Source organism: Bufo bufo, chromosome 3 (assembly GCF_905171765.1).
Source record: "Bufo bufo chromosome 3, aBufBuf1.1, whole genome shotgun sequence".
NCBI lineage: Eukaryota > Metazoa > Chordata > Amphibia > Anura > Bufonidae > Bufo > Bufo bufo.
Window position 1 is genome coordinate 554,081,256 of NC_053391.1, and position 16,785 is coordinate 554,098,040.

Sequence of the window (16,785 nt, forward strand, 5' to 3'; positions counted from 1 at the left end):
TTTCTCTGTTTTGGGGACAAACGGTCCGAACAAAAAAATCTGCCTGTAAGGACTGGAATTCTAGTCGGCACCCACTTTTTATCAAATTCAGAATCCAACCATTCTTTGAGATTTTGTTCCAGGCCGGCAGTAAAAAGGCAAGCCTTCCTCCTACCTGGCTTCTGGCGTCATTGGGCTCTTTCCTTTATTATCATTGGATTTTAAGAGAAACCCTCCCAACTTTCTGGGAAATCTCTCTCTCTCTCTCCCCTGGATCTCTATTTACTTTTTTGATTTTTAAACCCTGATTGGCGCCCTCGAAAAAAAAAAGTCTTTTTTGTGGAGTAGGGAACCTCTTTTTATTGTCTGAGGCCTTCTCTAGAATATAGCTATGGTGGTGGCTCACTCCTAATTACCTATGGTATGGTGCTACCAACCCAAAAGGAGAGGACACCCTACCTCTCAAAAGCAGATTGGGAAATAAAGAAGTGTATTGGGCGAGCACTCTAACATAAAGCACACATTTAATCAGGTAAAAGGTCAATCAAGGTAAAACAAATACATAAAATGAATAAAAATACATCAATAACGACAATGAGGACTGGTGATTATTAGAACTGTGCACAAGGGGCTATTCTACCATATGGTACTCATGGCGCTGAAAATTCCTAGTAGGGCCCTATATTATGTCCTTGGCTTTTTCAGCAGAGATGTTATTTAATTTCTTTAGTTTTATAGGTGCCTTTGTGGCACTGGAAAAGTTAGTCTGTAGTCCACAGATGGTACTCTCACTCAGCTTGTAAAGTGATGTTATTTGTATAGAACAGTCAAGTCCTGATGTTCCTTATAGGGATAATCAATGCCGTTCAAATTCAGTCCGTTGATTTTTTGCTCAGGATGAGGATAGTATTCAATCAAAACATGAATAATGGTATTCGCGGCTTATCGGCCGCTTACCACCTCCTTCCAGGGATAGTCCACGTGTGTCCGCGGTGTTTGTCGGGGAGCGGATGATGCAGGAGACTCCAGCGTCTCACGTCACACTCCTCGATAGCCGCGCTTGCCAATTCTCGCGGGATCGTACTCACGTGACTTTCTCTTTCGTCCGGTGATGACGTCTCTACTATGTCGATTCAAAGATTCGAATATTCAATCTTCCAGATGTTATAGTGGTGTCTGCATTGCCATGCGACTAATTTCGACAGGTGTATGGCGTTTACCAGACGCGTTTCGGGAAATGTAGCTATCCCTTCCGAACAAAAAAAAAATAAAAAATCGGCCTGTAAGGACTGGAATTCTAGCCGGCACCCACTTTTTATCAAATTCAGAATCCAACCATTCTTTGAGATTTTGTTCCAGGCCGGCAGTAAAAAAGGCAAGCCTTCCTCCTACCTGGCTTCTGGCGTCATTGGGACCTTTCCTTTATTATCACTGGATTTAAAGAGAAACCCTCCCGACTTTCTGGGAAATCTCTCTCTCTCTCCCCTGGACCTCTATTTACTTTTTTGATTTTTAAACCCTGATTGGCGCCCTCGAAAAAAAAAGGTCTTTTTTGTGGAGTAGGGGACCTCTTTATTGTCTGAGGCCTTCTCTAGAATATCATCTAGCGAAGACCCAAACAGCCTAAGACCTTCGCAAGGGAGGGAGAAAAGGCGGGCAATAGACCCTTGATCCCTCTCCAGGGTCTTAACCAAACTGTACGTCTGGCAGCATTGGAAAGGGCGGCAGCCCTAGCGGAAAATCAGATAACATCTGTGGAGGTGTTGGCCAGAAAGTCCGCTGCCTTGAGGAAAGTCGGGAGGGAAGCTAATAAATCCTCCCTAGGGGTTTTATGCCTAATATGGGATTCCAATTGGCCCAGAGTTTTAGGGATCTAGAAACCCATGAGGCTGCAATAGCGGGTCTGAGGCTGGTGGAGACACTGTCCCAAGATCTCCTGAGGTACACATCTGCTTTTTTTGTCTATTGGGTCATTCAGGCCCCCCAGATCCTCAAAGGGGAGAACCGCTCTTTTTGCTATTTTAGCCACAGGAGCATCTACTAAATGGGCTTTATCCCAGACGCTGGTAATTGAATCTTTAAATGGATATTTACGTTTAACCGAATTAGGTATGAAAAAATTCCTATCGGGGTTCTTCCATTCCTTTTTGATCAGAGCCTCGATATTCTTGTAAACAGGGAACGCTCTATGACATCTGGGTCCTAAACCTTCAAAGGCTTGATCAGCCATGGATTTGGGTTCTTTTATGTCTTCTAGCTGCATCGTGGACTTAACAGCTTTCAACAGGGGTTCCACGTCTTCTAGGGGGAAAAAAGGACTTTCCTGCCGCATCTTGTCAGAGGAGAGCTCCCCTGATTATATAACTTCTTTTACGTCGGACAGATCCGAGTCAGATTCCCAGGCTGCAGATTGTTTAACAGGGGATTTACGATGCGAATGCCTTAACGCCTTCAATGAAGATCTGACCTCAGATTTGACCAAAGCCTTAATAGATTTGGACAGGCTCTGCGATTCCTTCATTACCAATTTTCCAATGCATGACTGGCAAAGAGGTTTGTCATAGGAGGAAGGTAACGGGACCCTGCATCCCCCACACTCCTTGTGCTTGGACTTCCCTGACGCCTTTTTAGGAACCTTGGGAATCTGCAGTAAATAACACAAACCGCCAATAGATTAGGGGAAATACAGATGGATCCTACCCCCAGTGGTTGACCCCACTCCTCAGGACCAGTACCGGACTAGAAGGCCTCGAGGGTTCACTGGGGTCGGCGCGGCCCAAATCCACAGGTTCTGACATCTTCTGTTCGGATTCTTGCTTGTTGGCGGGCTGTCCCCTCCTGCTGCCGCATTTGTAGCGCGCCTCGGCCTCCTCCTGTCTGAATTTTTTTAATCCAGCGCCTAATCCCGGTACTTCGGGGTTCGTGACGTCACCGGAAGTTGCGCTGGCCGCGCATGCGCAGTGGCCACTGGCAGCCATCTTGGAGAAGGGCCGTGCTGCCTCTGGATAGCGCTCGGCAACTGAAAAAATAAAAAAAAATAGAAATAGATGGAATGGAATTATCGATTCACAGTAAATAAATGTCAATGGATGCAAATCGTATAAATATTTCGTATGAATATTTCGTATGGGAAAAGTCTCGAATCTATTGGTAGCGATATAAGTAATGTCCTAAAATACTCCCAATGCGATAAGTTGACAGTGGTATCCGAAAGTTTTAATGCCCCAGTAAGCAAAAGGCAAACAGAGCGAAGCAGAGTCCCACTAATTACATGAACCAGCGGCGTCCCACTGGAATGTTAGCAACGAAAGTTTGAATTATGCCGGATTAGAATTGAACGGTCTTACCGTCTCACTTGCTGTGTCAACAAAGTCGCTTTGTACAGTGGCCCTATGAATATGTAGACCACTAATATATGAGCGATATTCGTCCTTACTTCCCACACTGGCAACTGTTTGGCATGGAATCAGGTCTTACAGGTCGCTTTTCGAACATAAAATAAAATCCTCCAGCTTCCCAAGTGGTCCCAGAATTTGGGGTTCTGTCTTATCTAGACGCGTTTCGGGGTATTGAATTACCCCTTCCTCAGTAGCTACCAGTCCCCCAAAGACTCCTTTCTTATATAGTGGATAAGATATTCCAAAAACCTGGATAAGGTGTTTCCAAAAACCTGGAATGGATCACCTTTTGGGCAACTATTTGGTCATTTAATTTATTCCAATTTCCTAAGTTGCACAATAAAATCCTCATAATACAATACATTATTTGCAATACATCCCACCTATAATATATACATATACTTTTAATAACCATAAAAATCAATCCTAAAAACAATAAGAAACATAAAAAAAACATGCAAAAACCCATCTTCCCAACTTAAAATAAAAAATAAAAAAAAACATTGCACCTATATATATATATATATATATATATATATGCCTGATGGTTCTAACAAACTAAAAAACGCATCGGACCCCATGCAGTTTCCTTGCGGTTCCGATGCGTTTTTTCTGTAATCACCACAAACACACCCGTGTAGTAGTTCTACACTCATTACGGTATCTAGTAGTGAAACAAACAAACATTGAACAAACATGTGGCCTACCTTAGGTCAGTGAACCACAAGGATAGAGTGACGGGACGCGATTAGTCCCTTAGCTGTGGTGCGCCCCACAGTGGAAATAGGGGAGCAGCTGTAATGTATGTGGTGCCCTATTTAAAGCCAAGCGCGGGCCTAGGCCGTAGCCCCGCCCCCGGTCAGATGACCGGAACACATTACCCGCACGACGCACGCCAGGGGGAGGGACGCCACGCAAGTACACCGCAGCGAACGATGCCATGGAGCACGTCACCAGGTCACGTGGAAGGATGCAGAAGTCACATGCTCGCGTTGCTAGGCAGCCAGGACGCTTGGCAATATCGCTAAGGTGCTCCCCCACCTTCCTACAAAATTCCCGGATCGCCTTGCCAATGTATTCTTTGCCACATTGGCAGGTAAGGCGATATATCACACCCCATGTTTTACAGTTGATGTAATCACGTACGGTATATTCTTTCCCAGTGATGTTACTTGTGAAGGTTTTACCAGTACGGATATGTCCACAGGCTATGCAGCCACTACATCTGTAACAGTGATTACGGTTGCGAAGCCAGGAGCTTCCCAGAGGTGTTGGTGGGGTGTATGGACTGTGTAAAAGCCCATCACGTAGGCTCCTACCTCGGCGGTACGTGATATGTGGATGGTGCCACACCACCTCCCTAAGATCAGGGTTCATAGTCAGGATGTGCCAGTTTTTACTGACAATGTCCCATACTTGTTTTGTTGCGCTATCCTATGTGGTTACAAGATGCATCAATTTACTCGTTGGTGCCTGGCGGTAAGGAGGGTGGATCGTTTCTCCTGCAGGGCTAGTCTAAATGCTGGTCTAAGCACATGATCAGGGTAGCCTCGTGCCAAGAATCTTTGATGTAGATCAGTGGCCTGGTGCAGAAACTCTGTTCTCGTTGAGCAGTTTCACCTCAGGCGAAGGTACTGACCTTTAGGGATTCCCTGTCTAAGAGGGAGGGGGTGTTCGCTCTCCCATCTCAGAAGCGAATTGGTGGAATTGGGCTTTCTTTTTTTTTTTTTTTTTAATCAAATCATTTTTATTGATCACTTAAGATAAGCATTTTCTGCAATCACATTGCCATTTCACCATGGTGAGAAACAAAGTAGAGTACAATAACAAAGTACGTCATCGGACGACATGTCCATTTCAACATTAAGCAATGTACACAGTCATGAGCAACTGAAATGGTATACAATGTACATCATCAAAATTAAATATGGCAAAATTTTTAAAGGCACAAATCATATCCAATTAAGGCCCAATCTCCCCCCCCCCCCCCCCCAATGGATAGGAGTAAGAAAACCTCTGTCATAATTTATAACACAATATGAGTATGAGACAACCACTCGTTCCACAATTTCTCAAACTTCTGAGGACAGCCTCTCTTAACAAACACACTTTTTTCCATGATCAACATGTCATTCACCCTCCTCACAAACTCAATCGTTGGCGGATTCCCCTGGATCCACCTGAAATTGGGCTTTCTATACACAGATGTATCTAGTTCTCTTGCCTGATTCTTAGTAATCGTTACATCCAAGAAGGGTAACTTCTCGTCCGCTTCAAAAGTGAAGCGAAGATCAATCTCATTGGAGTTTAGTTCCCTGACCAAGGATTCAAAAGCCCTCCTGGTGTGTGTGTGTGTGTATATATATATATATATATATATATATATATATATATATATATATATATATATATATATATATATATATAGTCTTGACTCCGGGGGTATAATTGCTATTGATTTTTAGTATAGGTTTAATCGGTTGGGTGTTTCCATTTTTATGTTTTTGCAAAGTATCGATTTTGTATCAATAAACATCTAGCAGGAATAATAGAGGTATGGCCCAACATAGAGTCATAAAAATAGATGCTCTAGAATAGATATTACGTGAGGAATTCAAGTAGTTACTGAAACAAACATGTCTGGAGAGGTGACACGTCCACTTTAAAGGTTATAGGCTGGATTCACACATGCAGTTTTCTGTGACAGTTTTGTTTTCTAAACAATTATCGAACCAAATATAGGAGTGGATCCAATAAGAAGGAAATGTATGAAGGACTCCCCAATAAATCTCCTCTTTTTTTATCTACTCCTGTGTTAACTCAAAAAACTCACAAATGCAGGTAGAGAAAAATTTACTTGTAAACAGGGCAGTCCCAAGAAAAACATGTAAAGGATGTAGTCTCATTCTAATGGATCTCAAGGGACACACAAAAAATAGCAGTATCCCCAACGCTGCGTTAGTATATGGTAGTATAGTATATGGGAGTCAGTCCGATAGGGATCCAATGATTCAATTCTTCGGCCTGATATCTCCTCCAGACAAAATCCCTGGAGTTGGGAAATAGACCCTAGATGTGGGTTCCATATATGCGGCGTCTAAAGGCTGATCAAACTTACCACCTAATAAAAGGGAACAAACCTCTAGACTCCTAGGAAAAGTAAACCGTGAGTAAAGAAGGATATCACACCTCTTGATACACCTGTGTATAATATAGACCCTATATCTGATTCACCTGCCTATTACCCAGACCCTATGTGGATGGTATATTATATGACTGTCTATGATTTAAAATAACATATTTTGAGAGGTTTTTCATTTTTTTAATGCATATTTAATAAAAAGGTAGATTTTTGATAAGTGTCTAGTTTTCGCTAAACTCCTGATGAATATCTTACATGTGTTGTAATGACATATTTGCACAATAATTTGCTACTTTTTAAGCTTCTCTGCACTTTTCTGAAATGACGATGAAAGGGTCGGGGCTTAGCGGGAGGGGGCAGAGCTTTGTACGGTGTAGACTTCAGTTTCTGCCGCACAGCAGTGCAGAGATGCGCTTGATTTGTTAAGAGGCGCATCTCACGCCAGTGCAGGGAGATCAAGACTGGCGGATGGATAAGCCGGCCTTGATAATTGTCCCTCAATGTGTTTGAAAACATTAAAGATGCAATTTGGATGAGTACTTTTCTTATCTGCACTAGTTTATGTGTTTACAAAGACAAGTATACTGCTATGAGTAGGAATTTACCATGTAGCAAGCTTAAAGGGAACCTGTCACCGGGATTTTGGGTATAGAGCTGATGACATGGGTTGCTAGATGGCCGCTAGCACATCCGCAATACCCAGTCCCCATAGCTCTGTGTGCTTTTATTGTGTAAAAAAAAACGATTTGATACATATGCAAATTACCCTGAGATGAGTCCTGTACGTGAGATGAGTCAGGGACAGGACACATCTCAGGTTAATTTGCATATGTATCAAATCGTTTTTTTTACACAATAAAAGCACACAGAGCTATGGGGACTGGATATTGCGGATGTGCTAGCGGCCATCTAGCAACCCATGTCCTCAGCTCTATACACAAAATCCGGGTGACAGGTTCCCTTTAACAAGTCCCACTTACTACCCAGAGCTGTCAGACTGTGCAGTAATACATGTCAGTGCAGGACTAATATCTAATCAGACATAAAGAGTATCACTAAATATCATAAATAAGGAAACATTAAAAATGCCATTACACCAGTAATTATGAGCAGAAAGAACTGTAAACAGGACCCATGTACTTTTAGCACTCCGGTCAGTACTGTCCACCTTACCTCATCATTTTTTGTGATATATAATACTTCATTTCCAGAACCAAACACACAAGCCTTTCGGATAAATTTCAGATCTTCTTGAGGGCAAAGTGCAAATATCGGCCATTTTCCAACATCTACCATTGTCAGTGTACATACGGTCTGAGTTAGGACCACACAATCTGAAAAAATGAAAACATGTAGATTGCTTTGGTTTAGGGTGTAGCTATCATTTTATAAAAAACATGTCCTAGTGACAAGCAAGAGGTTTTCATTGGTGGGGGTCTGTGTGTGATCACGGAAACAAAGGGACAGAAGCATCATCTGAGCTCACAGGGGGTCACTTATCAAAACTGGACAGCAGCTCCCATGGCCCCTTACGTGACCCGTGCTGTCGGCTGAGTTTTCTACCTGGTTTTCATTGAAGGTCACATGTATAGCAGCAGCTCAATAAGACACATTGATAGCACCAGTCACCACAACCTCAGGCTCCTAGAAGGAAAAAAAGGAATAAATGTCACATTTCCCATGATATTTATTTTTTCTTTAATTAATTTTGCAATATTATTGGAATTAATCTTGGTCATCTGGTCTTCTGTAATAGAGCCTCCAGTCAAGCACCTGTGATGACTAACGCAGTCTTAGTGCTCATTCAAACGGCAGTTGATCGGCCGCTCTGTGCATTAGGGACCGCAATTTGCAGTCCCCAATGCACGGGCAACATCCATGCAGATTCTGCAGACGGATCCTGAACCATTCATCTTAAGTGGGTCTGTGATCCATCCGTACCGCAAAAAAAGTAGTGCATGCACTACTTTTTTTGCTTTGCAGAGGCACGGACAGAAACAAGTGAATGGGTCCACATCCGTGATGAGGGGTGCACACGGCCGGTGCCCACAAATTGCAGACCCGCTGTCCCTAAACAGATTAGGGAAGTAGCACTATACTCCATATGCTGGTACTGGTATACAGTCATGGCCGTAAAATGTTGGCACCTATGAAAATGAAGTATTTCTCACAGAAAAGTATTGCAGTAACACATGTTTTGCTATACACATGTTTATTCCCTTTGTGTGTATTGGAACAAAACCAAAAAAGGGAGGGGAAAAAAGCAAATTGGACATAATGTCACACAAAACTCCAAAAATGGGTTGGACAAAATTATTGGCACCCTTTCAAAATTGTGGATAAATAAGATTGTTTCAAGCATGTGATGCTCCTTTAAACTCACCTGGGGCAAGTAACAGGTGTGGGCAATATAAAAAAAAAAAAAAAAAAAAAAAAATCACACATGAAAGCAGATAAAAAGGAGAGAAGTTCACTTAGGCCTCTTTCACACGAGCGTGACGGATTTGGTCCGGGTGCGTTCAGTGAAACTCGCACTATTTTGCAAGCAAGTTCAGTCAGTTTTGTCTGCGATGGCGTTCAGTTGTTTCCGCGCGGTTGCAATGTGTTTTGATGCGTTTTTCACGCGTGTGATAAAAAACATCTCTTAGCAACCATCAGTGAAAAACGCATCGCACCCGCTCTTGCTTGCGGATGCAATGCGTTTGTCACGCAGCCCCATTCACTTCTATGGAGCCAGGGCTACGTGAAAAACGCAGAATATAGAACATGCTGCTATTTTCACGCAACGCAGAACTGATGCGTGAAAAACAACGCTCATGTACACAGCCCCATTGAAATGAATGGGTCAGGATTCAGTGCGGGTGCTATGCGTTCACGTCACGGGATTGCACCCGCGCGGAAACTCGCTCGTGTGAAAGGGGCCTTAGTCTTTGCATTGTGTGTCTGTGTGCGCCACACTAAGGCTACTTTCACACTAGCGTTCGGGGCTCCGCTTGTGAGTTCCGTTTGAAGGGGCTCACAAGCGGCCCCGAACGGATCCGTCCAGCCCTAATGCATTCTGAATGGATGCGGATCCGCTCAGAATGCATCAGTCTGGCTCCGTTTGTCCTTCGCTCCGCTCAGGAGGCGGACACCTGAACGCAGCTTGCAGCGTTCAGGTGTCCGCCTGGCCGTGCGGAGGCAAACGGATCCGTCCAGACTTACAATGTAAGTCAATGGGGACGGATCCGTTTGAAGTTGACACAGTATGGCTCAATTTTCAAACGGATCCGTCTCCCATTGACTTTCAATGTAAAGTCAAAACGGATCCGTTTGCATTATCATGGTAATGCAAACGGATCCGTTCTGAACGGATCTAAACGTTTGCATTATAGGTGCGGATCCGTCTGGGCAGATACCAGACGGATCCGACCTAAACGCAGGTGTGAAAGTAGCCTAAGCATGGACAGCAGAAAGAGGAGAAGAGAACTGTCTGAGGACTTGAGAAACAAAATTGTGGAAAAATATCAACAATCTCAAGGTTACAAGTCCATCTCCAGAGATCTAGATTTGCCTTTGTCCACTGTGCGCAACAGTATCAAGAAATTCACAAACCATGGCACTGTTGCTAATCTCCCTGGGTGTGAACGGAAGAGAAAAATTGATGAAAGGTGTCAACGCAGGATAGTCCGGATTGTGGATAAGCAGCCCCAAACAAGTTCCAAAGATATTCAAGCTGTCCTGCAGGCTCAGGGAGCATCAGTGTCAGCGCGAACTATCTGTCGACATTTAAATGAAATGAAACGCTACGGCAGGCGACCCAGGAGGACCCCACTGCTGACACAGACATAAAAAAAGCAAGACTACATTTTGCAAAAATGAACTTGGAGTAAGCCAAAATCCTTCTGGGAAAACGTCTTGTGGACAGATGAGACCAAGATAGAGCTTTTTGGTAAAGCCCATCATTCTACTGTTTACCGAAAACGGAATGAGGTCTACACAGAAAAGAACACAGTACCTACAGTGAAATATGGTGGAGGTTCATTGATGTTTTGGGGTTGTTTTGCTGCCTCTGGCACTGGGTGCCTTGAATGTGTGCAAGGCTTTATGAAATCGGATTACCAACGGATTTTGGGTCGTACTGTAGAGCCCAGTGACAAAAAGCTGGGTTTACGTTAGAGATCTTGGGTCTTCCAGCAGGACAATGACCCCAAACATACGTCAAAAAAGCACCCAGAAATGGATGGCAACAAAGCGCTGAAGAGTTCCGAAGTGGCCAGCAATGAGTCCAGATCTAAATCAATTGAACACCTGTGGAGAGATCTTAAAATTGCTGTTGGGAAAAGGCGCCCTTCCAATAAGAGACCTGGAGCAGTTTGCTAAGGAAGAGTGGTCCAAAATTCCGGGTGAGAGGTGTCAGAAGCTTATCGAAAGCGACTGATGTCAGTTATTTTTTCAAAAGGTGTGCAACCAAATATTAAGTTAAGGGTGGCAATAATTTTGTCCAGCCCATTTTTGGAGTTTGGTGTGACATTATGTCCAATTAGCTTTTTTCCCTCCTTTTTTGGTTTTGTTCCAATACACAATAAGAGAGCAGTTGCAGAGAGAGAAGATCCTCTAGGATTAACGGCAACGCCCCTGTTGCTCATTTGCATATATTAAAACATAATTTTTCTCAGCAATACAGACACATATGAACACGGGACCAACACAGATGTCTTCAGCTGCCAAGTGCACATGTAACAGGCCTGCCAGTGTCATAGGTACAAATCTGCTGACAGATGCCCTTAAAGGGAACCTGTCACCAGGATTTTGTGCATAGAGCTGGGGACATGGGCTGCTAGATGACCGCTAGCACAACCGAAATACCCAGTCCCCACAGCTCTGTGTGCTTTTATTGTGTTAAAAAAACGTTTTGATCAATATGCAAATGAACCTGATATGAGTCCTGTATCCGGAGATGAGTCCAGCGGAAAGGAGCCCAGCACCGCCCCGCGTCCTCCGAATCTCCTCCTTGCTGGCTGACGTCACAGAGCTGGAGCGCCGAAATCTCGCGATGCGCGAGCTAGTGCATGCGCAGTGTCGGCATCATGTTCATTCCCTGTGCTGGCATCAGCACAGGGAACGAACTACGCATGCGCTAGCTCGCGCATCGCGAGATTTCAGCGCTCCAGCTCTGTGACGTCAGCCGGCAAGGAGGAGATTCGGAGGACGTGGGGCGGTGCTGGGCTCCTTTCCGCTGGACTCATCTCCGGATACAGGACTCATATCAGGTTCATTTGCATATTGATCAAAACGGTTTTTTAACACAATAAAAGAGCAGAGAGTTGTGGGGACTGGGTATTGCGGATGTGCTAGCGGTCATCTAGCAGCCCATGTCCCCAGCTCTAATCACAAAATCCTGGTGACAGGTTTCCTTTAAAGAACCAGATGACCCCTTTACACGTTACTTTCTGTTCTAATACAAATGAATATGAAGGGTGGAAGAACCAGTATTGCAAGTAAAAAAAATAAAACATTTGAAAACAAGTTTTCGGCTGGGGCCCCCCTTTGGTTGCACGGCAGCCTGTATAACATATCACATTGCTGTGACCCTTGTGCAACCTAAATGTTTCTCCATGGAAGAAAATTCTCAGGCGTCAGAATTTGTCATTGTCGCATCTTGTCTACAAATTTGGAAACCACGAGGACACAGAAACCTTCGACTTTGCTGCCACTGCTGTCTGTGGGCATCAGGAGAGACTTCAGGTCCTGTCTTATGAACTGTCCCCCCTGATTTACTCGGCCTGGGCCTCCTGTACTGTACATCTGCCTTAGATTCAAGAGGTTTTCTACAGATAAACAATATTTAAGCACATTTCCTCTGTCACAGGATATCCTACATGCAGCATCTTCAGGCAGACTACCTTCCTGAAACGCGTTAGCCTACACACAGGAAGACGTCCAAGAGGAGAGTGATTTCTTAAGTTCAAAGATGTGCTCACAAACAGCATCAGGCAGGCGATGTTACTGACACCAGACTGAAAGTACAGCCGAACGGCTGCTGCGGTTACATGTATGAGATGCGGTTTTTTTGCTGTGGAGTTCACTCCCTCCATTGGTTGAGGTCTCGTCCACTTTGCTGCTTCTGTACAGCGCTGCAGATTTGCCGCATGAAAATCAAATCCATTGCATGTCAGTCATGTGTGGACACAGCCCTATTCTGCTTTATAGCGAAAATGAAAGTGCTCATACACACTGGTGTAGTTAAAGGGGTTTCCCAAAATACATGTATCCCCTATCCACAAATGTGGGTGCGATAGCTGAGAACCCTGCTGATCACAAAATGTGGTTCCCCCATTTGTATAAAGTGGTGGTCGCACGTCTGCCGCGGCTCCATTCACCTGTGTGACTTCTGAGGATAGCTGACTGCAGCGCTCTGTCAGTGCGGACGGTCAACCACCGCCCCATTCAACTGCTACTTGCCGCAGTCTTACATTTGGGAGGAGCAAGGCCCATAGGACCCCTGTTATAGCGATCGGTGGGGTCCCAGCAGTCTGACCCCTACTGATCTAGAAGTTTTCCCATATCCAGTGGATAGTCAATAAATTGTGATTACCAGAATACCCCTTTAAATATCTTTTTTTCTGGGGTCCTAAACATAAACATATCATGTCTTCAATATGTCCTCAGAGTGGTACAGAACAGTAATATAAACCTATACAAAAGTCTATGGGACCCTACATGTCAGGGATGGCCAACCTGCAGCCCTCCAGCTGTTGCAAAACTACAACTCCCAACATGCCCTGATAGCTGTGCTGGGAGATGTAGTTTTGAAAACAGCTGGAGGGCCGCAGGTTGGGCATCCCTGATCTAGATCCATAGTACAAGGCCTTGTTGATCTGCATGAAGTCCTATGGCTATGTTCACACAGCAAAATCCACAACAGAAAAATCTGATCAGTAGCAGAATGAAAAGAGGGCAGTTTGGTTGTGGTTTTAGGCCCCATTCACACTGTGGCTTTCGCAAAGGCAAAATCCAATGTGCATTATCAATATCGACGCCGCGGACCTGCTCGCGGTTTAGCATTGAATGGAGTTAAACTGTGAAGGATACCCGCCACAGCACCCAGGGGCGCCCCTCAACATGTCCTTTCTTGGCGCGGCTGCACTTCTGAACGGCCTGGTGAACGAACAGCAGCAAGGCCTCCCACTAAAGACGGTGGACTCTCTGCGCGGCCGCTGCAGGGTTTCTGGCGCTGAATCTGATGTGTGAACAGGACCTTCTATTACCAGCTTTCTTTATGACAGTTTTTTGAGCGCTTTCTACTGACTTTTACGGAAAAACACCATCAAATCTGCTTCATAAACGCAACACGTCATTTCTCAAGCGTTTTTCAAGCCAGGTGCTGGAAAAAAACCACCACCATGTGTACAAGGTGTGCACGCAATAGTGTTTTTGTTTTTTACAATAAAGTCAATGGGGACCTGCTGCTGCTTGCTTTTTTAATGTGGATTACACAGCAGAAAATTACACTTTTCTGCAGCTGAATCAGGGGCAGGTATGTCCAATGTGAACAATGCCCAACTCTCCTGTACCGCCTGCATGCTGACATCACAACTGCCTAGAAGAGTGAGGAGAACGCCGTACAGGAGGTGGAGCCAGGTGCTGGTCACGTGCTGCCCCTAGCACAGGTGTAGACACAGCGCCCGGGCTCCACCAATAACACCGAGCAGTCTGTCAGCACAAGTGACAATAACGCGCCCGCCCCGTGCAGTGCGTATGAACAATGCGCTACCGCTCCCTCAGGACACAAAGCTAACAGCGGACTCACACACGCCTCGCACCTGGGGGTCTCTGGTCAGCCACGCCGGGGTCCTACAGCAGCGGTTACTATGACAATCCCGGACACCGGCAGCTGCGACGCAGTCAGATGCTAGCTCCGCCCCCACTTCTGGAACGTCAACACAGGCAGAGCGCGCAGCCGCTGTTAGTGACGTCACTTTCGTTTCGTCGGCCGCATATTAGAATGTGAAAGGGGCGGGGCTCTCGCTATTCAGCGATCTTGTGCTGAGAGCTGGGGTGAGCGGCGGCCGCTAGAGGCGCTGTGTGTACAGAGTCAGCGGCCGGTCAGATTGCTAAACCAAAAAAGAAAGATCATGGGACTATACCTCTAAAATATATAGTAATTTTTATTTAATCAAAATATATGACTATTAAAATCAATAGGAAAGAAAGGCAAAGTGGAAATTAATACAGAAAAAGTTACACCAGGCAGATTAATCAGATAAAGCACTCCATGTCATAATAGCTGGGTATAGGCCAAAAGCAGATATATTAAACTGCTATACAAAGCTGAGTACATAGAAAATACAAAAAGCCCCAATTATTGCACTCCACCAGTAAAGCCCGGGGCAGGTATATCAAGCTGAATATATAAAGCTGAGTACATAGACAGGGGGCGTAGCCATAGGGGGTGCAGAGGTAGCAGTCGCTACCGGGCCGAGGGGCCCAAAGACCCTTGTGCCACATAAGAAGACACCAGCATTATAGAAAGTGCATGCTGGTCAAGTTACACCTCTGGCTGGATCGAGGGGGGGCCCAAGCTGAACTCTTGCACCAGGGCCCATGAGCCTTTAGCTTACCCCCTGTACATAGATAATGCTCCACTCCACCAGGGCAACACAAAATATAAGCCCAGGCAGATATATCAAGCTGAGTACATAGATAGTACTCTACTCCACTAGGTCAACACAGAATGTGAGCTCAAAACAGGTCTCAAGCTGGATATATAGATAATACAAGAAACCCTATGAAGCTGAATATATAAAGCGGAGTACATAGATGATATAGGTGACACAAAGTATTATACTCTACCTCAAGCTAGATATATGACGCTGAATACATGAACAATGCAAAAGAAACAGATTACTATATTCTGCCCAAAAAGTGATAATATGATTGCCAATGTGCTCTATGGAACACACACAGGTAACACAAAAGAAAATGCTATTCAGATGCTCCACACAGCACATCTACATATAAGAAAAAGTAACCAGCTACTAAGGAGAAGGAGCTGTTGTGGACATTTTATCTTAGGATATGTGTGTGTTTTTATAGATTGTCATATGTCTCCCTGTGTCGGATTTAGCCAAAGAACGCTCTAGCAGAGGGTACTTGGGCTGAATCGGGACCAGTGGCAAAACAGTCAGTATGAAAACCTTCTCATGGGCTTGGAGACGTGTTCTCAGTGTGTAGGGGGGCGTTTGCCGGTTTGTGAGCACTAAGCGCAATGCACTGGGCTTCTTCCCTTCAAATGTCTATACACATTAGAGAAGTGAAGTCTGCATAACGAGAGATACATATTATACCTCTGTCTGCGGCTTCGCTATCCCTTTCTGGATACATATCTGCTTTTAAGACCTGCATATCTGCCTTGTCGGTAGACTCTACCGTAGACTGACAATAGCCGTAGCAATGCCTCGCAGATAATCTCAAACCTATAAGAACCAGTAGAATGATCTTCATTAGATACTGGTCACTTTTGAGCAGTATTGATATGAGGTCCATGCTGACAGTGATGGGGGGTGGGCAGCCACCTGGATGATCAGACAATGGACATGACTCATCCTTCCTTATACAGGGATGGGGCGTGTGCATTGTCTGTCCAGCCACATTGATTGCCCCTCCCTGTCCTTTGCTATGTCATCACTTCCTGTATCCTTGTCTTGGGCCACCCCTTTACACCTTTTGTGAGTAAATAAAAGGAACAGACTGAGCAGGGGGAAGGAGTTGCTCAGCAAGAATTCAATATGGTAACACCTTGGTCTGTCTCTGACTGTGTTGAGGGGAAAAGAGAGATTCACCTATTTCTTACACAAAGTTTGATGCAAGCAGATTACAACTATTAATATTTCTACAACAGTATGGCGAACTAGGAAGGATTCAACTGATTTTTTCTCTGCACAGCAGGTAAAAGGGGGGAGAGAGTAAACTGTAGTTTTGTCTGCTGTGTCAGAGAAAATTTCTGCTTGTTAAAAGAACATTTTTCGCTCTATTTGTTGTAAGGATAAGGTAAGAGTTTTTCGTTGTGTAGTTTTTGGTGGATCTGAGTTGATTGTACAGAGATTGTATGATGAGATTGTGTGCTGAGCAGTACAGGGTATTTGTGTTTTTTTGTAACTTCTTAACTTTTATGTTAGCTGTGATTTGTAAGAGGCGATTTTATAGAGGTTTATAAAGGCAGCAATTGTTTTAGTGTTGTTACATTAGAGACAGCATTTAGAGAGTATTTTTATATTGTTAAGC

At 44.5% G+C, this 16,785-nt stretch overlaps 1 protein-coding gene across 3 annotated transcripts in view; it reads right to left on the minus strand.

Moving 5' to 3' along the window:
* RCBTB2 (RCC1 and BTB domain containing protein 2) overlaps window positions 1-14,448 on the minus strand; it is a 107,668-nt gene extending 93,220 nt beyond the window's left edge. For 2 of the 3 annotated variants that reach the window (XM_040425466.1, XM_040425464.1), the window contains exons 1-3: window positions 14,325-14,448; window positions 8,083-8,163; window positions 7,693-7,853 (exon numbers count right to left, since the gene is read on the minus strand). In XM_040425466.1, the coding sequence (XP_040281400.1) occupies window positions 7,693-7,815 (123 nt within the window). In that variant the 5' untranslated portion in view covers window positions 7,816-7,853; window positions 8,083-8,163; window positions 14,325-14,448. Of the gene's footprint in view, window positions 1-7,692; window positions 7,854-8,082; window positions 8,164-14,311 lie in introns of all 3 variants that reach the window. The other variant, XM_040425465.1, reaches the window with a different exon arrangement.
* Window positions 14,449-16,785: the final 2,337 nt, after the last annotated feature.